The sequence below is a fragment of the Pogona vitticeps genome, chromosome 3 (assembly GCF_051106095.1).
Source record: "Pogona vitticeps strain Pit_001003342236 chromosome 3, PviZW2.1, whole genome shotgun sequence".
NCBI lineage: Eukaryota > Metazoa > Chordata > Lepidosauria > Squamata > Agamidae > Pogona > Pogona vitticeps.
This window is the reverse complement of record NC_135785.1, coordinates 28772773-28795917: the sequence shown is the minus strand read 5'-3', so window position 1 is coordinate 28795917 and position 23145 is coordinate 28772773. Positions and strand designations below refer to the sequence as shown.

At 40.1% G+C, this 23145-nt stretch overlaps 1 protein-coding gene across 2 annotated transcripts in view; it reads left to right on the top strand.

The window, feature by feature from the left end:
• Positions 1-23145, top strand: part of RNF13 (ring finger protein 13) — a 60179-nt gene that overhangs the window by 11684 nt on the left and 25350 nt on the right. For both annotated transcript variants that reach the window (XM_020781873.3, XM_020781874.3), the window contains exons 3-5: positions 3448-3528; positions 12614-12739; positions 22791-22878. In XM_020781873.3, coding sequence (XP_020637532.1) covers positions 3448-3528; positions 12614-12739; positions 22791-22878 — 295 coding nt within the window. The remainder of the gene's footprint in view (positions 1-3447; positions 3529-12613; positions 12740-22790; positions 22879-23145) is intronic.

Below are 23145 nucleotides of genomic sequence, written 5' to 3'. Positions count from 1 at the left end.
GCATTGCAGTAGTTTAAATGCAGAATAGCTCATCTGCATGAACTATTTTAGCCAGATTATCCCTGTCCAGGAATGGTTGCAACACAGAAACTGGCCCAGGCACCCAAAATGGCCTAGTTTATCTGGGTCTCTAGTGACAGAGATGAATCTGAAACTAGCCCTAGACTATGCACCTGCTGCTCCAGGTCTTATCCAGAACTAGTCAGATGTGGAGCTCAGTCTCCTCAAACCACATTTTCATTTTGCGTTATGTTGTTCCTGCTGACCAGTTTCACCCAAGGACTGAGATACGACTATTCTGTGAATTACCAAAGAGGGATGCCCTCCCCATACCACCAAGTTTCAGTGGTAGTTATATACGGTACTCTCTATCTCTTAGTGATGAGATAATGGACTAGCAGAGCCAGCAGTTCCTAGTGGGCCATCTTCTAGCTGTTTTGCTGAGGTTACAAAACAGCTACAGTGGACCCTTGACTTACAGATGGCTTGACTTACAGACTTTTTGAGTTACAGACTTCTCTGGCCGCAAAGTTTAGGTTTGACTTGCAGACTGAGATTTGACTTACAGACCAGAAAAAAACCAAAATGGAACAAAAACGGCCTGTTACGGGATTAATCGGTTTTCAATGCACTGTAGGTCAATGGAGACTTGACTTACAGACTTTTTGACTTGAGAACCGCCTTCCAATACGGATTAAGTTCTCAAGTCAAGACCCCACTGTAGAAGATGTGGAAGAATAGAGAATGGATGCTTCATATGTGTGTCTCCCCCTGACTGTTCAGTTACATTCTTCAACCTTACCTCAGTTTATTTCTTAGCACACAGCTTTTCACATACAATATATCAGGGGAAACCAAATAAAAATAGATAAAAACATTGTGGCACCTTAAAGACTGTTATATTTTAATGTAAGTTTTCATTGAAACTAGCCCACTTCTTCAGATATAATGGGGTGGAAAACATCACCCAGTAAAACATTCATGTGAGGCTCTGAGAAACAGTGTAGGTGGAAGAAATGGAGGAAATTTCACATAGATGTCAGAAATGGAGGTGCTGTCTTTCTCCTTCACATGTGTTCGTCCTTCCTCCCTCCAAATATGTTATTTCTTTCTCACTCCCTTGCTTGCAGGAGGAAGGGGAAATTTACAGTTTTAATCAGAGAGGGGCAATCTTTGTGAAACGGACTCTACATGATGCTTGGGGGGGGGGGAAGCAGAACAAAAGCAGAGGAATATAATAAAAGAATTATCTAAGATGCTGTGCTTTTGGCTATAAACTGCTTATGTTTGATAAATTACTATGTACTACTAGCCTATAGGGATGCGGTGGTGCTGTGGGTTAAACCTCAGAAGCCTCTATTCTGCAAGGTCGGAAGACCAGCAGTCATAAGATCAAATCCATGTGACGAAGTGAGCTCCCGTCACTTGTCCCAGCTCCTGCCAACCCAGCAGTTCGAAAGCATGCAAATGCGAGTAGATAAATAGGTACCACCAAGGTGGGAAGGTAACAGCATTCCATGTCTAGTCACGCTGGCCACATGACCACAGAAACTGTCTACGGACAAACGCTGGCTCTGTGGCTTGGAAACAGTGATGAGCACCTCCCCCTAGAGTCGGATACGACTGGATTAAATGTCAAGGGGAACCTTTATCTTTACTTTACTAGCTTAGCAGTCCAAGTTTTGTCTGTGATAAGTTCCAGTCAGGAGCTGAAATTCAGAGCCACCTCTCTGGGTTTCCTAGTTCATACTTTCTAAAATACTGTTTGTCTCTCCACCTTGTGGGACTCTTTTGAGGCTTGGGAAGCTTCAGAAGAGTCCCTGAAGGTGGCGATTTCGCCCCCTCTGGCCCCCGGGGGGGGCAGGGTGAGCCTCCAAAGGGTCCTAGGGTGTGTTCCCTAAGACGGACCTCTCCATAAGGCTCACCAAATTTTTAGGAGAAGAAAACAGATTATTATTTTCCTGTTTTCTTCTCCTAAAAATTTGGAGCGTCTTATGGAGAGGTGCGTCTTATGGAGCAAAAAATATGGTAATATTTTGCATACATTCTTTCAACTGATTCTGGTTATTGTGAATTAACAGTTGAAAGCAAAATCGCCAGCTTCCAGGACCTTTTCTGAGCCTCCAAAGGGTCCTAGGGTGTGTTCCAGGACCCTTTAGAGACACCCCCCACCCCCCATGGGGCTAGCGGGGGCAAAATTGCCAGCTTCTAGGACCTTTTCTGAGCCTTTGAAGCCTCAGAAAAGGTCCTAGAAGCTGGCGATTTTGCACCCACTGGCCCCGTGGGGGTGGGGGGAGCGTCGCGAGGGTCCTGGAAGGCTCCCTTGGACCCTTGCAAGGCTCCCCCCCCCACGGGGCCAGCAGGGGCAAAATCGCCAGCTTCTCTCAATAAGACGCACAGACTCCCTCCCCGCTTTTTTGGGGGGGAGTGCATCTTATGGAGCAAAAAATACAGAACTTTTCTATACATTCTTTCAACTGTTCAGGTTGAAAGTTCAGGTTTCTTAAGAAGTTTTTGTTTTTACAGTTCTGTCATGTTATTATCTATTTGGTTATTTCCTCTTAGCAGATTCTACACAGAATAGTGTGTTTTCCCTAATTAGGTGATATAGAAATGAAATTAAATGCATGCCTGAATGTATAGACTCTGAACCACCATAGAAAGCAAAGCAATTTACAACTCTTCTGTATTTTAAAATGATACATTGATTGAGAGAGAAATAACTGTCTTAATAACTGAGGGGAAAACACTTCTTTGATTCATCTCAAAGTTAAAAATTCATTTTGTTTTGGTTTTGTAATAGTCTTCAATTGAACCTGTTGCAACATAACAAAAAAAGTACTACAGTGGGGTCTTGACTTGAGAACTTAATCCGTATTGGAAGGTGGTTCTCAAGTCAAAAAGTCTGTAGGTCAAGTCTCCATTGACCTACAGTGCATTGAAAACCGATTAATCCCGTAACAGGCCGTTTTTGTTCCATTTTGGTTTTTTTCTAGTCTGTAAGTCAATTTTCAGGCTGCAAGTCAAACCTAAATTTTGCGGCCAGAGAAGTCTGTAACTCAAAAAGTCTGTAAGTCAAGCCGTCTGTAAGTCAAGGGTCCACTGTATAGCACTTTAAAATGACTAACAACTTCATTGTTATCATTGGACTAGTCTTCAAGATGCCACAAACTTCCTTGTTCTGCATCTTTTTAAAACTTTGATATTTCAAAACAACATATAGGGAATTAAAATACTTTGTAATTGTAGTAAAGAATTCAGGTTATCACAGAGCTAGAACTAGAGCTTCTGGCTAAAGACAGAGGATGTTAATCATTTAAAAGTAGAGCTGAACTGTAGCCTTTTCCATATTTTAGCATATGCAGAGCCCAAATACATTGAAGGGAATGTGCAAGTTCTGTGCCCCTTAGTAAGTAACATATGGTTTCACATTTCCTTTACATTTAGTTTAATTTTGAAAATGCAACACAGACGTTTGATGACCTGCCAGCAAGGTTTGGCTACAGACTACCAACAGAAGGGTTGAAGGTAAGAAGCAACCACTTTTAAATATGTTATTCAGGATAAGTTCTGCATCACAAAGTCAATGGAAAGAAGTTTTTCTCTACAGCTTTCCCCCGGTGTCTTTTTCTCTTTGAGAAATCTATATGTCATATCCCAAAATTGTGCCTTGCATGGGACGTTTGAGTTTTAAAATCCATTTCTGTAAGGGGGGGAGTATAGTTAATTCTCTGACACCCTAGATGATTGTTAATTTTCAGCTTATAATAAGGGCTGATTTATTTTATACGGACTTAGGAAACTTCATTTGTGCATTGGAATAGAGATCCAAATAAAATAGGCATGGAATTTGGACAGTATTTGTATACATATTGTGCAGAAAAAGCCATCCACGCCCCATAAGCATATATTAACTAAAATTCTGTTATGTTTTTATGCTGTTAACTTAGTTGGTGATTTCAATGGCAAATCGCTATATATTGAGAACTCAATATAGGCATTTGCTGTTGTATGCCAGGTCTTGTGATTCGGTGCACAACAGCAAAGGTCTGCACTACTTTGAAACTTGTTGCAGTTTGCTTTTGAGATCTGCATCAATTGAGTTATGGTGGCAGGAGAAATGAGTAGGATTCTGACCACTGGTTCAAGATGGTTACAGTATTAACCTATTTGAGTCCTCTGATTTATATTCCAGAACTTTGGAATCAAGAAAAATGAATGCATTTTGGTTTTGCATTTTCTTTCTACTGTGAGCTTGGGAACTTGCTACAATAAGAAAAAATATTCTACAGTTATGAGGTCTAGATATATAACCTTGAAAAAGACAAAGAAAGAAGATGAATCTTTGCAGGAGTGTGAGGGTTCGCTTTCTGGCTCCTGACTTGCCCTGAATAAATCACCAGACTTGCGTGGTTTCAAAATTGGAGTATTATTTATTGCATTATTTAAGAAAAATCCAGTGTCAGCAAACATATTCCAACCTTTCTCTCTGTCAAACAACGGGTCTGACAAGGGTTTCCACTCATCAACTTTGAACGGGTTTCCCTCTTGAATGTTCCAAGGTCCCAGCCAGTCCAGAGATGCACCTGTGTTCAACAACGGTCCGTTCTCCCCCTCCTATAAGGGGATTGTATCCTCATCTTGGTTGTCAACCCAGCAAGCTTTGGGTGAGATTGATCATCTGCCAGGGTCCTCCTGTCATTCCATCTGGTGCATCTCCCAAATCCTCCATTCTAATCTCTCCCTCCTTTCTCTCTCAACCTTCTCCTTTTCTTCCCTCAATTTCCTCCTCCACTCCTTTGTCTCCCTTTCACCCCAGTATGATGTTTTGGGGGTATTCTCTCACTTTCTGGCATCAACTTCTTCTTTAGGGACTCTTAGCTCCTCCACCTTTCCCGTCCATGGATCTTCTACCCACATCCACTCCCAGCCTGGGGGAAGCTCTCCTTCCCCGCCTTTTATATCCGCTAGTCCTGCCTCCACTACTACCCATGTTTTTTGCTCCGTTCCCGCCAGACCGGTCCCGGTCTCTTCAACTGTTAATCCTTTCAAATCCTCCTCTATCCTCCCCAGGTCTGGTCTAGGTGGTCTTGTCTTCCTGGGTAGGGGAATTGGCGGGATTTGGCTCTCTTTATTGACAGTAGGCGTGAGGGATGGCACTCCTGTGAGAGGCATTTTGCTCTCACCTCTGGTCTTGCAAGGAGACACACTAATATAGTTAGACTACATACAGCTTGAAAGTCTTATTTCTGCTTTATTTAAAATGATTTAATGTATTTATTACTGAAAAATTTTATGGAGTGACAATATGGAGGGACAATTGTTTTCCTAATCCTTTTTTAAATTGGCATTTACAATTGTCACATATGCTAATACCTGTGCACTAGAGGATTGTGGGAGGAACACCTAGCCCTTGATGGGGGTCCCACAGGGCACCCCAAAACACTGAGGAGATCTCTTGGCCTCTGGCAGGACTGGGGTTGTGCAGCCCTGTACTGAGTGGGAGGTGCAGCCAGGGGGTCACCATGACTTGGGGAGGGTCAGGGGACAGAAGGGTTTGACTCCTTTTACTCCCTTTTTTCTCCAGCAACAAAGAAACTCTTTGTTGCTGGAGAGAGAAAGAGGGAGAAGGCTATCTGAGACCCATTGAATTTCCAAAGGCAGTGCAGGTGAGGGGATTGCTTTTCCCCAAGATGGTAGGGGGGAACTGTGTTTTGTAAGACAATGTCTTTCTTTTATGGATAATTTTCGCAAGACAGTGATTTTCCCCCCAGTTGGAACGCATTTTAAATATATTTCAATGCATCCCAATGGGGAACTGGGTTTCACAAGACGATGTTTTTGCAAGACAGCGATTTCCATGGAACAAATTAAAATCGTCTTGCAAGGCACCACTGTAGTGAAAACTAGCACATCAGCTGAGATCTTATAATCTTGTATTTGCTGAAGACCTGCTTAAATAAAAAAGGTCATTGCTTGCCATTGGTAGTAGAACAGGAAAGGGCAACAGAAAGAGGTAGTAAAACAGAAAGAGGCAACTCTAGCCTCTTTCGGTATAAAATTCCAGACCCTGGCATGGCCACAGAAAAATTCTCACCAGATGGGCCTCTGAAGCTGGTGGAACCATGAGAAGGGCCTCCCCAAAGATCGCAAAGCCCGGGGCAGGCATGTTTGGAAGGATTCAGTCTTTCAAGTAACCTGGATCCAAATCTTAATAGGATTTTATACATCATGAACATCACTTTGAATTGTGCTTTCAAACAGGCTATTAGAGGAAAGGAACTGCATGTTTTGGAATGTCTCATCTGATGAAGTGTCCTGAGGAGTGGAAAGCATTCCTTTTCATGATAAAGTCCCAAAATGGTATTACTCTACATTTTTGTTTTGCCCTTTTGCTACATATGTGGAAGACATTTTCCCCTGCTTGGAAGTATGATGTTAGATCTTAATCTTTAGCGAATACAAGATGCAAAAGACTAATACAATTTAAATATTAAGATGTTCTCTTAAATTGGGGTGGAAAACTTTGTAGGTATAGGGGTCACATGGATGACCTAAAAAAGAAAGAAAAGAAACCAAGCTGGAAGTCCACTTCCAATTTTTAAAAATGAATCTCCCTAGGAAGACTTTGTGGCAAATCTAGGTCTAACTCTGGCCAAGCTTCTTGCCTAGAAAGGAAGCTCCAAGCAAGCATTGGGACAGCTTCCTTTCTGAACAGGAAATTTGGGCAAGCTTAAGCCATAAAGCCTTCAAACTTCAATCTGTCTCCTCGATGAAACACATATAAGTATCTGTCTCTCAGGTGGAACACCCATAATGGATTTATAGTCCAGAATTCTGAATGCCAGAATTGATAAGTAAAAAAAGGGCTTCCTTTTTTTAAATAAATAGTACAGTAGTACAGTGGTGCTTTGCAAGACGAACGCTTCGCCGGAAGAAAAACCGACAAGACGAATGGTTTTTGCGATCATGTTGGTGACTCGCAAGATGGCTTCTTCTATGGCCGTGCTTCACAAGATGATTTTTTTTGCAAGGCCGATGCCTTGCAAGACAAAAATAATTCATTCATCTTGCGAGATTCTGATAGGAATCTCGCATAGGAATTGCTTTTTGCAAGATGGCGCTACTCACGGAACGAATTACTTTTGTCTTGCGAGGCACCACTGTACTCCATTTTTTAAAAATCTGGAGAGTTTTGGGGAGCAGTGTAAGGGATTTGGGGACTGGAAGAATAGATTTTGGGACTCCAAGACCATATTTTGCCCATTCTGTCATAGATAATTTGTAACCTCAGTGGTGAGGTACTGCTTTAATGTTCACAGGACACCTCAACCCAATACATGTTTGTATCAACAAATGAGATGTATCTATGCTTATATATTTCATAGGGTCAAGTTTTCTACTTGCTGAAGTGAATGGGAAAACTGAATTATGGAAGAAAGCAGTGTAACTGTTACATTGCACGTGGTCTCCTGACTTGAGTAAATACTTTAGTAGTTTTACAATTCATTGGACCTGGCTCAGAATTCTCATTCTGACTACTTCAACTGAACAATTAACCCCAACTGAAAAGAACTAACAAATGAGAGAAGTTTATTTATATAATATTAGTTTCTAAGACCACATGGCTCGCCCTGTGTCTGTATGTAGTGATTTCTAGTGGCTCCCTTGTTCCAAATCAGATAGATTCCTTACTGTCTGATAAACTGTGCATGAGAAAGAAATACAAACTTACGAACTTTTTATTGCAGAAAGTAATCTGATGTACAGAAAAATATTCACTTATTACGGGAAACAACTTTTGTTTTATATAAAGCCTCCCCCCCCCACCCCGGTCTTTAGCGAAAAAGGCTTCCAGAAAGGCAGACATAACAATGAATAAGATAAATCAATTCCTACCTTACAGGCTTATTGTGTAAAATAGGGATAAACAAACAGGTTTACAGGAGATTCCCTTTTTGTTTTTTATTACAACTCCAGGATAAACCAACAGGAACCAAGTGTGAAAAAACGCTGTGTGCTTAGAAGCTTGGGCCTGAGTTCAGTTGCTATTCCCAGTTAGAACAGATCAGTGGGACTTGCATAAAGGCTGATTTGCTGTTCAGTAGTTGATTAATAATTTGATTCTGGTTGAGACTAATATTTGGGTCACCAAATTCTTAGCTCACACTCCTTCTAGAGAAAGTTCTTAACTCCTGACTGTCTCCTATCCTCCATTTTAAAAATTAAGCTAATATAATGTCTGTGAGGTGTCAGTTTGTTGTCATTGGTAAGTAATTTGCAATCTGATCTGTTTATATCACCCAGAATGTTAGGTTCTGAGCTTTCTTCCATTAGGACTAGAGATGGTGGTATTCGTATACGAATATCCCCGCACAGGTGGCATTAACTCCCCATGGGGACGGACGGTCCACTCACTGATCCACCACAGATGAAGATGACACGATTCTATAAATGGCTGTGCAGTGCACGATCTGCTTGCCACTCCTGGCAGGAGGCGGGAGGACAAGCCTTGCTGCAAGGTCGAAGAGTGGCTATGCGGAGCCGTTCGTAGAATCGTGCCGTCTGCGTCCATGGTGGATTGGTGAGTGGACTGTTAATGCCACCTATATGGGGATCTTCGTATACGAATAGCCCCGTCTCTAATTAGGACCTGATCTGGAAGGAAATGGGGATGAGCAGCAAATGGAGTAGGGAGCAAACCAGCACCAGTTTTTAAAGTTAAATAGTCATTGTAATGATTAGTCAGAAACAATGAAGGAAGAAAATGAGTTTGATGGAGCTGACTTTTTAGTAGGGCTTAAATAGTGACTTTGTTTTCCTTCTTATCCATGTTAACCAATTTTGAGCATCACTGAATATTCAGTTACATCTCAGTTGATCACTTAATTAAGCAAATAATATCTGGAGACAGGGTGTGCAGAGAAATATGAGGAAGTATTTTAAAGCCTTATTTGGACAATTGTGTGTGCCAAGTGCAAAGCAAATGAATGATGCTCCAGTATCTTCCATGCTTAAGGTTAAGCCTGCAATATGTCTACAGTCATGCCGCTGCTGAAAATAGGTAAGAGTGAATTCATGAAAATCAAAAACACTCTAAAAGTGGTGGGCTTCATTCCAGTAAAGTACTTTAACATATGCTTAATTTTAAGCTTTAGCTTTAATGAGACTTTCTATGTGTTTAAAACTAACTATACACTTAGTGCTTTGCTGGATTAAAGCCCAGGTGAAGTAGTGTTGAAAACATAACTCAGTTATACTTGACAAGCTGTCACTACAAGTCACACTGTACTTTGGTATATGTTGAGTATTTTAGGTTCTGCTGAACTTGGAGTGGAGAGGAGGTCTGAGGTGATTTATAGTTTCTTCCTTGCATAGTATCAGGAAGCTCATGCAGTTATATCACATTTGCCACAATAACTTACTGTTTACATGATGGCAATAAATGACTCTCACCTAGATAAATGTCTTGCATATTTTTAAGAGGTAAGAACTTTCTAAAGTATTAGGCCTGCATAAAATAGTTTGGCCTCTCTAATTAAGCTATGTATCACCTTGACATCCATTTCATTATCAAGTCAACAAACACTATAGACTTTTCACTGGTGTGGAGTAATAAGGTGGAGTTTGCAGAGATTCCTGAACTGGTACAGCCTGTATATCCTAATTATTAAATACTAGAGTAGTAGCTGCATTTAAGTATGTTACTTGATTCATGATAGACTGATATAGTAGCATCAGAGCTGTGATTAATAAGGGATGTGGTCAAGTCTAGTCACCCCCTTTTTAAAAATCTTCCAAACCACCTGGTCATATTGGGTATGTTGGGACTGTGTTTTCAAATTCAGATGTAGCATCCTGAAACATATGGGAGGCTTGCTCTCTTATTGTACAGTATGGGATTTTCTCCAAAAAAGGGGAGAGAGAATCTTTAAACAGAATAATTTCCACATGAGACATATTTTAGATTGAGTAACTTTGGCATCAGTTTTACAAATGATTAATATGTCAAGGGTGTTTCCTTCATGATTACACTAGATGAGAATGGGAGGACTGGAAATTTCTTCCTGTGTAAATGTTCATTTCTTTCCCGATGGTTAGGAGAACTATACTGAGGTTGAGCAGAACACATCCCTCATAGCCATGGAGGTAATGTTTCATATCATTGCTGACCTCTTTGTGAGAAGAGTTAGGCCACCAAAGGATTGCATCACCATCTTAAGATGAGTTAAGTGAAAAATCCACATTGTCATAAGCCAGAGCCTGCCCTTGTTTAGCCTACTTGGTTCTAAGTATGTAAGTAATTTCCACCAGAGGGCAATGTAAGGATTTCTCTAAAACTGCATGTAAGACTGAAGGTGAGGGCAAAGTGCCTCTCACGGGAGTGCCATCCCTCCCTCCTTCAGTCGATAAGGAGAGTCAGACCCCTCCTGTTCCCCCGCCTAGGAAGATGAAACAACCTGAACCAGACCCTGGGAGAATAGAAGAGAGTTTAAAGGAGTTAACGGTCGAACAGCCCAGGACTGGTGTAGCGGGAAGGGAATGGAAAGTGCAGGAAGTGGTGGAGGCGGGGTAGGTGGAAGAGAAGGGGGAAGAGAAGGACTCCCGCCAGACTGGGAGTGGATATGGGTTGAAGACCCTTGGACGGAAAAGGTGGAGAAGCTGAGAGTCTCCAAGGAGGAGGCAGATGCACGAAGGAGAAGAGAACTGACCCCCAGACCCTCTTATTGGGGAGAGAGAGAGAGAGACAAGAGAGTGGTGTAAGAAACTGAGGGAGGAAAAGGAGAAGGTTGAGAGAGAGAGAGAATAGAGAGAATAGGATGAAGGATGCGGGAGATGCAGAGGATGCAACCCGGGGAAGACCTTGGCAGATGGGGGATCCCACCCGGGATGGTGACTGGGTGGAATTTTGAGACGAGGACAACATTCCCTTACTGGAGGGGGAGAAGGAACTATTATTAAACCCTGATACCCCACCTGAGTGGCTGGGACCTTGGAACATTCACGAAGGAAACCCCTTCAAGTTTGAAGAATGGAAGCCCCCGATGGACCTGTTGTCTGACCGGGAGAAGAGTTGGAACATGTTTGTTGATACTTGACTATTGTTAAATAATCCAATAAATGTTACCCCTGTTTCAAAACCAAGGAAGTCCGCTGATTTATTTGGAGTTAACGCAGAGCCAAACATTGAATCCTCACACTGCACTGTACAGAATACAGCCTCTCAAAAATTTTATTTTTCTGAACAAAAGGTTAACAATATTCTGTACCTGTATATTTTGAAATAGGCATTTGTGTACCATGAATTTGAAACTGAGAAAATGTTACTTCTCTATATTTAAGTAATTCTCTTGATTTTGTTATTCTTGCTTATTTTCCAGAGCATATTACCTAATTGTTCATGATATACTTCTGCATTATACTTTGTTACTGTACTGAGGGACAGACTTGGATTAAATATGCTTTTCAAGTATTACTGACTTTTAAAAAGATCATTAATACACAGATTCTAACCAATTGTAAATCTTCACCCACAGAATTTCTGTTGAATCCTTCTTGCTCTAAATTACTCAGTTTGTTTTCCTTAAAACTGAGCCCTTGTGATACAGTAGAGAATGACTTTGTCACATTGTACATAAACCATGTATATCCTGAAATTGCAAAAAGAAGCCTTTAATCAATAATTAAGGGACATGGTGGCGCTGCGAGCTAAACCGCAGAAGCCTGTGCTGCAGGGCCAGAAGACCAAGCAGTCATAAGATCGAATCCATGTGACGGAGTCCCAGCTCCCTCCAACCTAGCGGTTCGAAAGCATGCAAATGCAAGTAGATAAATAGGGACCACTTCGGTGGGAAGGTAACAGCGTTCCGTGTCTAAGTCGCACTGGCCATGTGACCACGGAAGATTGTCTTCGGACAAAACGCTGGCTCTGTGGCTTGGAAACGGGGATGAGCACCGCCCCCTAGAGTCGAACATGACTGGACAAAAATTGTCAAGGGGAACCTTTACCTAATCAATAATAGTCTGCTGATTGAGTCATTCACATTGTGCAGATGGAGCTACAGAACAAGTTTTCAGCCAATGTTTTAAAATGAAATCATTCTTTTTTTCTTTTCCATTGAAAAGCAAAACGTTTTATTTAAACAAATTCAAAATTAATGGTTTAAATTATAAAACAAATGCCGAATTAAGTGCCATTTTATAAATTCTGTTTTCAGTTCAAAGTAAAAAGCATGCTGTACAATTTTTGAGTGGCCTTATAGGTAGTAGCTATATAAAGATTTGTGCAGGAAAAAACTAGAGAGAAGTGTTTGCAGAGGAGCCTTGAAGCCATCCTGTTTGCAGACAATTTATTTCTTTAAATCATATAGGGGAGCACTCTAAGGTGTGAATCTCACTTGCAGTCTGAAGTAGTACCCTTTTTTTTAAAAAAAATCACTTCTATAGGCATGGAACTAGCCAAAATTAATTTGGTAATTATTCAGATTATTTTGATTGGTTTCTGGGTGCTCAAGAATTTTGGTAATGTGATTTGGAATTTAAAAATGGAAGGAATGTAGTCTGTACTAATTCTGGCCTTTTGTGTTAATCTGTTTTTGAAAATGTTTTACAGGGTTTTCTAATAAATTCAAAACCTGAGAATGCATGTGAGCCCATAAATCCCCCACCTCTGAAGGACAACACTTCTCATGAATTCATTGTGTTAATTAGGAGACTTGATTGCAACTTTGATATAAAGGTAGGTAATGCTTCTTTTTTCATCATCTCTTAAAGTATAGGGTATCTGATGCTTTAGAACGGTGGTACTCAACTTGAGATCCCAAGTATCTTGGGGCTATGAATCCCAGAAGCCCTGACAGCTAGAGATTCTGTGGATTATTGTACAGGAACATCTGGAACCTGAAGGTTGGGAATAACTGCTTTATAATAATGTTTAAACTTTTCATTCTAGGAGGAGGATGCAAATCAAGTGCATGCATAAACATTCCTTAGGAACACCAACCAATTTTCATGATTTGTCTAATTAGTTTCCCTCATGTAATGTTGGTGAATTTCTTCAAAGTAATATCTCCTGGATGTGTCATTAATGTTTCTGAGTTCCTTTCAAGTAGGGGTGGTAATTCTTTTTTATATGAAGAGTCACTGACTCATAAGTAAAGTCAGTCAGGCAATAGCCAGTGGTGGCTGGAGTATTAGTCAAAGTAAACAGATAGAATTGTGATAGAATCCTCTCAGTGTTACTCCATGTCACATGTTTTTACAAACACATGAAATTAGGACATGGCCACAAGCCTACTAGCCCAGGTTTACTAGTACATCTTTTGCAATGGTTGAAAATTGGTTTGCCACATTTTGTAGTCTGTCTGTTCATTAGACCCTATAGAAGGTCAAAAATCTGCCACTCCCCTAATCCTGTGCTGTTCCCATAGAGCTTAGAAAGCTCCATCCATGTCCATGCTTCAGGTGAGGATCCTGAAACTTCTCTCAGAATTTGTTTTTTTTCCCCTAAAACTACAAGAATTCTTGCTGGGGGAATTTCTGCTGGATTTCTGGTTGTTGTAATGAAAAAACCCCAAAGATCTCATATCTGAGTATTATACTAAAATGGCTAGTTGTGCCCCAAGAAATCTCTAGGGGTAGCCATTATCCAGATTTACTCTATAACCTATTTTAGGCTTGAGGTGGTGGTTGGTGGTAGGTTTTTTTTGGAGGTGGGGTGGGGTTTTTTTAGTCACAAGTGGGCAGACATCACTTTCTATTTTGAAAAATGGCCACTGTGGTCTCAGGAAAGAGAAATGGCTTTCATTCTCATAATAGTGAACATCTGTCATGAAAAGCAGTGGTTTGGAGGTTCATGGAATTTTCATGGATCGTATTCACTTGGACTTTGCCTTCTCATCTATTGTCCCACCCTGCAATTACAAATGTGAAACTGAAGGATTGCAGTTTTTTTAAGAGTTTTTTTTTAAAAAAAACCTCTTAATTAATTGTTGAGTGGATGATGCTGTCCTTAAATTTATGCTTGAATCAAGAGAAGATTGGTCCTAATTTACAAAAAATGAATAGAGATTTTTTCAGGAAACTAATTGGCTTTATGTAGAATTGTCTTCTTGGGATTGAATACCATTAATATCATGACATGCTGCGTGTTATCCAGTATTATTCCTACTTCCTATGTTCAGTTAGTTTTCAAAAGATAATCCTTTCAAATCTGGAGCAGTCTTGGAATAAATCTGCACATGTAGCTGTGGAATGAATGGGATACACTTTGGCAAAAAGAGGTTTGGAAGCCTTCAGGCAATAAAATTATGTAGAATGAATTATTCTGGTATATCAGTGTTATCGTCTTTAAAATGAGAGCAGTTGAACAAAGTTGTGTGAGCCAGTTTCAGAATCTCAAAGCCAGGCATGGGTGGAGAAATGGGCTTTTAATTGTGAGACAAGGCTACATGTTTGAAGACAAGGCTACATGTTTAATTTGGTTCTTAAAACCAAAAGGTTCTGCTGTTCACGTGTGTATAAAAAGACCAGTGGAGACCACATGTGGCACTTCAGTTTTATATTATGAGAACTTTGAAGGAAAACATCTTCTCAATAGGTCAAAGACAATAATCCTGTTGACCAAATTAACATTTCAGTTCACTTAACAACAGAAATGTTGACAAGTAAATTTTCTGGGTGAAGATTAATATTCTTGCACTCCATTGCTGTTAGTGTGAGTGTACTGGCATCAAAGAATCTACCCTCAAAACACAATGACTTAATTCAGTATTAAGTTGCAGCTAGAGTAGGCCCATTGGGCATTAGGTGAGTCAATTCCCTGGTAAATTCCACTGGTTCAATTGTCATTCTCTAGTTACAACGTGCTGCTTGATTTCAGCCAGTATCTTTGGAGAGGCAATTTGATTTTCCTCTCTACACATCAAGGTCTTGAGGCTGCTTATCATAGCTGTACCTGTTGTTTAGAATCCAATTTGTGTCTCATGGCCACCTTGGTTTGCAAGAGTCATGTGGCAACACTTTTGTTGAATTTAAGTCTAGGAGATGGGGGGGGGAGAGCCTTTTGAGATCTCCATGAACAAAAGAGAAACTTCTAACATACTGCAAATACTGCGTGAATGAGAATCTGAACCATTGTCCTGATATGATGGTGTTCTGCTTGAGCAGAACATGATTCATGCCACCCTAACTGATAGAAAATAAGCTCTGTATTTCCCTACCAAAATCTGTTAAGTGTTTTGCCTTGTTCAGATTCATATTAGTGCATTCCATGGTATCAAATAAGTGTTTTATGTAATACTTTTGTCCATTCAGCATAGCACACAAATGTTCTCTTTATTCGTAGATGTGTACCTGTGCATTTCTCTAAAACACAACTAATCTGCTTAACTTTATTAACAAAGGAAGCAAATAGTTTCTTCGGCACGTCAGGCATGAAATGCTTCTCACTTATTTATAAAGTGTAAGATATGTGACTTGATTCACATATAAAGCTAAACTGTAGCCTAGCATTAATTAATCAATTAATAAAAATATTTTACCTGCCTTTCTCCTTGAAAAGGACCCAAGGCAGTTTATAACATTGAAAGACAATATTTAAAGGGGAAAACTATGAGTAAACAATGGTTGTTAACATCATTAAAATATTTAAAGCCAATAACAGTGAGTATAAAGAGGCATCTTGCATCAATAACAGGAAATATTAAATCTAAGAGCAATAAGTACAGAAATATTTTAAAAACTGCTCCTCTGAGAAATGGAAAACACAAAAATAGAAAACAATAGTAGTACTGGGAATCTAAGTTAATCTGAAATTAACTGCATGAGCTGCAGTGAGCCTCCCTGGCCAGAAGAGGAGTATACAGTACCTCAATAAAGTGTAGGCTGATTTTCCAGAAAAGGTGTCATGTATTTTGGGTGCATTTGTGTGACACAATGAGCCAGGAATATGTGGGAGCCCTGCTTGTTGTGAATGAACAACAAACTAGAACATGCTGCTCAATCACTCCTGCTTGCAGCAGGAGCAGTTAAATAAATCATGGAGGTTTGCTTTGCTCCGTGGTTGATGTATTATGTCATCAGGAAGTGTGCAGCTCCCTGCAAGCCAGAGAAACCATCCAGGGTGTGTTCTTGGCTTCTTTCGCTGGTTTGTTGCTAAGGGAAGATGCCCATTGCTAGAGGACACAATAAACCAACTGCTGAGTGGCTGTTTAGCTGCTCCTGCTAGAAACATGAACAGTCAAGCAGCATGCACACTTACCCTTCTAAATCACTCATACCTAGCTTTTGTCATGTAAATCAGTGGTTCTTAACGTGGGCGATAATGCCCCCCAGGGGGCGATTTCATTTTTCAGGGGGGCAGTAGAACGAAAAGGGGCGGTGTGGGGGCGCTGGAGCAGAAGGGGGGCGGTAGGGGGGCGCTGGAGCAAGCCAAACCTGTGAAGATGGCTGCAGCCTTTTTACAGTGTGCATGAATATTTATTTTATTTATTTATTTATTTGATTTTTACCCCGCCCCTCTAGACCATGTCTACTCGGGGCGGCTATATATTTTCCTCCAATTTTAATTTAGTTTCAGACTTTTTGTCTTGAAACTTTTAGTTCCTGCATTTGTTTTTATGCCCTTTTTATATTTCTTTTTGCGTCTTAAAATTCACTTGCAACTAAATAATTAAGTGCTACTTTTTGGGGGGCATTTCATTTTCTTGGAATTTAATTTTGTTTTAAGGGGTCATTGGATTTAAGTGTCTTAAATAAATAAATAAATAAATAAATAAATAAATAAATAAATAAATAAATAAATAAAAAGATATCATCGCCGCGGGGAGGGGGGTGATGATAACTTCCTCAATGGCTCAAGGGGGCGTTTCTTTCAAAAAGGTTAAGAACCACTGATGTAAATGCACTAATGTCTGAATTTCAGATCATAGTGCTAAAATTCTGATCCGTTTCTAAACCAGTCATATCAGGTCATAGTTTTTTTTAAGATGACATGTCCTTCCAGTTTGGTTTAAATCATTATTTCTGGTTTGTATACTGTATAACAAAAATGAAAAGCAAAACACAACCAAACAAAAACCACAATTCGTGGAAGTGTCTCCTAAATTGCAGGTATAGAAATGGAACTAAACTGTGACAAAGTCATTTTCCCAACTGTGTGGGAGGAGGAAAGGAGGTGTGTGCAAGCATCACTCTTTGCTATATTTTCACCATGTGCCTTCAAACTTTTTTTTCCTAACTTGCAAAATGGCCTAGTAAGTTGGATCAAAAGAGAAGTTTTGGCTCTAACCAGTGCTTTTGTGTATACTATAATCATGTATTAAATCAGTGGTTCTTAATCTTTTCTTTACCACAGATCCCCTTTAAATATATTTTGTTGCCATGGGCCACCAAGACTTAACTCAAGATATAAAACCCTAAAGTGCATCAAATATTATTTGAAGTTTCTCATGAAGGGTCTTCATATTTGGAGAGAGAAAAATAAGTTAATCTGTTAATGTGTGAGGGTGAGGGTTGGGTCTCATGTTGTTTCTCTTCCTCTCATATGCCCACATCTTCAAAAATGAACACCAATCGTGGTTACAAAGGCTGAACATTTATTTCAGAACTATTGAATAAACAGTTGACTTCTACTGGAACATAGTCTTTCCCTCCAACTGGGTGGGACAGGGTTTCCACTCTTCTTGAATGAAAGGATTCCCAAAACTCAAATTCCACAGGCCCAGCTGCTCCATCGGTAACCAGTCCTTTACTATCATCACTGTCTATACTATCATCACTGTCTATACCCTGAGTTCCATGATTTCCCAGACTCTCTTTGCTTTGGTCTCCTCTTCATCTCCCATGCTTGCCATTCGCTCCTTTTCTTTCTTGCTCCACTTTCTCTCTCCCTTCCCTTAATCTCCACTTCTACTCCTTTGCCTTGGATTCTCCCCAATCTGATGGCTTTTGGGGGAATCATTATTCTTCTACGATCTGATTCCTCCCTGGGTACTTTGTCTCTCCCACTTGTGAGTTCAAGGGTCCAGATTCACTCCCAACCTGGTGGTAATGTTTCCTCTCCTTCTCTTGCTTCTACCTCCTCCTTCTCCTCTCCACTTTTTCTAACTGTTCTCTTAGCTCTCCCATCCGTCTTAGGCCCTGGGATGGTTCTTTCCCTTTTTCCCCTTGAGGGAATCCTTCGTAGAGTTCTTTGAGGAAGCTGCCGGTCCTTTCACTCTCTTATTCCTTTGCGGGAATGGACAGCACTCCAGTGAGTAGTGCTTCTGTCTTGCCTCCTGGCTCACATAATGCACACACTAAAATTTTTATTGGAATGATTTCATAAGTTATTATCACCCTTGTCCTTAATTTTTGCTGGAGAAACTCAAATTATAGGCATATAAAATCATTAATATCACACACCTATACAAAACATCACATGAAAATGAAAGCTAGAAAATACATTAGTATAATTGATACAAAATTCTACCTCATTAAACACATATGGGGTAGAAAAAAGGGAACATATATTCATATACAGTGGTGCCCCGTAAGACGATGTTAATTCGTGCCATTGAAATCACTGTCTTGTGAAAACATTGTCTTGTGAAAACTGTTTCCCCATTGGAATGCGTTGAAATCCATTTAATGCGTTCCAATGGGGAAAAATCGTCGTCGTCCAGCGAAAATCGCCCACAGGGAAGCCGCTTTGCGAAGCGCCGATCCGCTGTTTTAAATCGCTGTCTTGCGAAAAATGGGCCCAAAAACACCCATTTTGCGAAGATTACCCCTAGAGAAGCCATTTTGCAAAAGCCAACGATCAGCTGTAAAAATCATCGTCTTGCGAAAAAATGGTCCGCGAAGCATGGACCAAATCATCATCCAGCAAAATTCCCCCATAGGAATCACTGTTTTGCGAAGCAAAATGGCGGTCACAAAACCTTGTCATGCTGATTCGTCGTTTTGATGGGTAATCGTCTTGTGAGGTACCACTGTAATTATAATTAATGAGAAGGTTGGTGCTACATTTCACTTACAGGCCTTGTTTATATCAGCTTAATAGCTGAAATCTGTATTCTAAGTTCTGTCTCTTATGTTTTTCAAATTGAATCTGTACGTTTAAGATAAACGAGAGCAGAGAATGATTTTTTGCACAAGTATGTTGTTACGACAGGCATCAATAATTTCATAGCCCTCTTTGATAATTCCAGAAAATCTGCATATATTTAGAAGAGTTTGATTATAGTCAAATTGAGATTTCTCTTAAATTTGAGTTTTAATTCAGATCAGTAGCTCAGTGTATTAAAGAGAGAAACCAGGTTTAGCTTTTTCACTTACACTTTTGCTGTAACATCCAAAAGTATTACCTTATTTATCTCCCCCAAAATTTAGAAGCCTGTAGCAATAAAAGCTCTAGGGAAGCAAATGCCCATTTCCCTTACAGAGGATCATTGTTTTGACCTAGAAAAGCAGTGATAAAAAGTGTAATACAGTTAGCCTACTCTAACAAAAGAGGCATCAGGGTAGGACAGATTCTGCTGACTTAACCAATTTGACAGCACATGCCTAAAGAACCGCTACCAGTTTTATAGGACATAATTGCTGTTGCAGTTGGCTTATTTGTGTCTCAGAAATGCCTGTTGAGCCCTAGGAATGTTGTAAATTATCCACTTACAAGCCAAGTAACAAGCAGTTGGGGAAGGCACAGCATTTGAGCTTGAATAATGTATTGTGGTGTTGTCTTCTGGATAACTGAAGCAATAGATTGGAAGATAACTAGTCACTTATGATGATTGCTGACTAGGAAGACTACATAATTTGTTTTTTAACGTCAGTGCATAATTTTTCACTGTGTTAATTTTAGATCTGTTTCAGTCTCTTGTAATGGTTTAGAAAAAAAATGGAAATTTTATTAGCCTCCTGCTCTTGGAGCATTAGCTGTCTATGATTATTCTTTCATGTTACTTCTATATCAGATGATAGTTTAGAGCAGAGTAAGAAAGACCAAGTGTAATTAACACAATTTTAGACATTTACTCACGAAGCGTACAGAGCACAGCTATGTAGGCATTGTTGACTCCAATGCAACAATTTCAGGCATAGAAGGCGCAACATAGTTCAAAGAAATAGCTTCCGTACAATGGTAATTGTATATTGCATATGCTGTTATTTCCAGTCAGTGGTAATAGCAAACAGTAGTAAAAGCTTGAGGAGAACTCTGTGGATCATACTAATTCTTGTTTTGATGCAAACATTTCTAAATGATTTTAGTATTTTAATTCTAATTCTAATAATTTATTTCTACCTGGCCTGGAAAGCAGAGGCCACTGAATAATTTCAACTATGAATGCTTCTCTTGCTGCTGATAGTACCTGGGAGGTGCTGCTCCATTTGGTGGTGGTGGTGTATGCTCTTATGCTCTGCAGAAGAAGATGGAGATGAAAAACTAGGAAGCAAGATGGTCCAGATGAGAGATGGATTAGATAGCCCTTATTTGTGTGTGCCTTGACTTCTGGGGGGGGGGGGGGTTGAAGGAGTTAAAGAGCATGGTTTCTGATGCTTTTTTGTTGACTGAGATTAATATGCCTCAGTTTTCTGCAGTTTCAATGTACTGCTGCTCTTTGAAGCATTTTGACTTTAATTGACTTAGTATTGGCATTACTGTATGGACTAAAAAGTTGAAGTTTGTTCTGTCTGCTAGCCCTGGAGTGCTCTTCTCTGCCAAGTTAAGGTGCAGTAAAGGTGTCCGACTCTAGGGGGCAGTGCTCATCCCGTTTTTCAAGCTGTAGAGCCAGCGCTTGTCCGAAGACAGTTTCTGTTGTCATGTGGACAGCGTGACTAGGGAGCGCCGTTTTACCTTCACACCGAGATGGTACCTATTTATCTACTCGCATTTGCATGCTTTCGAACTGCTAGGTTGGCGAGGAGCTGGGACAAAGCGATGGGAGCTCACTCTGTCATGTGGATTCGATCTTATGACTGCTGGCCTTCTGACCCTGCAGCACAGGCTTCTGCGGTTTAGCCCGCAGTGGCACCACGTCCCTTAAACTTACTTAGGAGAGGCTTATCTAATGTATTGTTACAGAGATTTTCATCCTGGTTACATAGGAGAATAGCTGTAAATGAAAAGGATAGTATAAAACAGTTTGGTTCCTTGCTATTTTGGGCTGCCTTGGATTGGCCAACCAGCCAGTTTTGCTGGGGATTGCTACTAGAGAACAAAATGTAGACTGTAACTGGTGTCACTTGGTTTCTACAGATTACAGTGGTGCAATTAAAATGAACAGTGTCTTCCAAAGTTACAGGTTGTCTCTTCCTACTTGAATTGGTTGCCCTGCTCATGGCCTAGCAAAGGTAGTGTGTGTTCATTAAGGCTGTGCCAATTATGGCATAAAATTAAATTATAGGTCAAAGTATTGGAGTTTTATCTCAACTTATCTAATTTGTAGTGGGCTCTTTCTGTTTTGTGGAGTTAAGAAACAGTGATGTGAAATTACTAGCTCTATTACATGTTTACCAATGTGCACAAGAAAGAGAAGGGGAAAAAAAAACACAGCCTGTTATTGCAGTCTTTGTCTGCTAATTTTATTGCAAAACGCTAGTGTGATAGTATAAAAGTAGGCCACCAAATTCTGTTATCATTGTAGTACAACATTTAAAGGCCTGGCGGCTACTCTGCAAATTAATCATCTGTTCTGTTGAGAAACAACCATAAATGCTGTACCCTTTCCAGGGACCGTGGTAGGTTGGAAAGTGGCCTTGCATGTACCAGCACCTTTCCACTGGCACCTCTCAGGATCCAAGCAATTATGGATTCTGATAATCTAATAGGTTCTGTTGCAAGGTTTGTTTGTTTTTTTGTGATGATCAGTATCTCTGTGAAAAATACTCGTCATTATTTGGTTCTATTTGTCCTATATGATTGTACAACCTGAAGCATAAGGTGTCTTGAACTCATTTTGCAGTTGATGATGACAGTTTACAGGGAAATCGTTAGTAATCTGCTTTTCCAAAGGCACTGCTAACATCTTTGCATTTCTCTGGGAAGGTGATCAGAGCAAACATGCCTTTCCTCTTTTATTGGCTCCAATATCGCAATCCACAGGCAAAAGCTCTTCTTTCTAGTTTTCAAGTCATTCTTAAAAGTGAACTGTCCTCCCTTCCCAATGAAAATTACTTCCTTGCAGCTAAAAATTAGATGCAGAGCAATTAGTGACTGCATTGGTAGCTCACAAAATCCATTAAATACAGATCATTCTAGATCGCATTGCCAATCAGACTGCAATCAAGTCCTCCCATGGTAGTACTCCAAGTAAATGCACACCTATACCCACTTTTAAATCTCTCTTTATCCCTCTCTTTATTTATTGTTGTCTTGAATTTAAAAACATACGTGTCCTACATAAGGCACATGGTAAACTTTCCAACAGAATATTCTATACAAGAGTTCTTGCTGGCAAAGTCAACCTGTTATCCAGAATGGGGCCTTTTTCTACAGGAGACAGATGGAATAAATAGAAGGGTGACTACTTTCTCAAAGAGAAGTTTCTGTAATAGAAATTTGTGTGAGCCGAAGTTTAAAAAGTTCTGCCAGATGCTAGAACTATCACATCTTTATGAACCATGCCACATTAGACAGAGGTGTAGTTTTGATTCACTGTAACTTTGAGCAAAGATTGAGAGCATGCAAATTTTGGGTTAAACAGCCCTTGCCTTGGTTATCCTTTTACTCACGAAGGGCTCTTGGGGGCAGTGTTGTGATAGTACTAAATAGTTATGTATTAACAAGCACTTTCTTCTGGTGACAGGTTTTAAATGCACAAAGAGCTGGCTATAAAGCAGCCATAGTTCACAATGTTGATTCCGATGACCTCATTAGCATGGGATCTCAAGACAGTAAGTACAGGTATCACTTCTCTGCTTGAAAATCATTTTCTGTCTCTGGGCAATGTGTCATGTTTAGAATGTTGCTGTTATAGAGAATATAAGAATATAGAGTCCTGCTGAACTGAGTCAAAAGATCTATCCATTCCAACATTTTGTACCCACAGAGCTCTGCCATTTTTTGTTAATGTCATTGCATTTTGGATTTCAGATTTGTGTTTCAGTTCCCCACTGACATATGGCCCAGTAAATTCAGTAAATCTGCTTTCTTCATTGTTC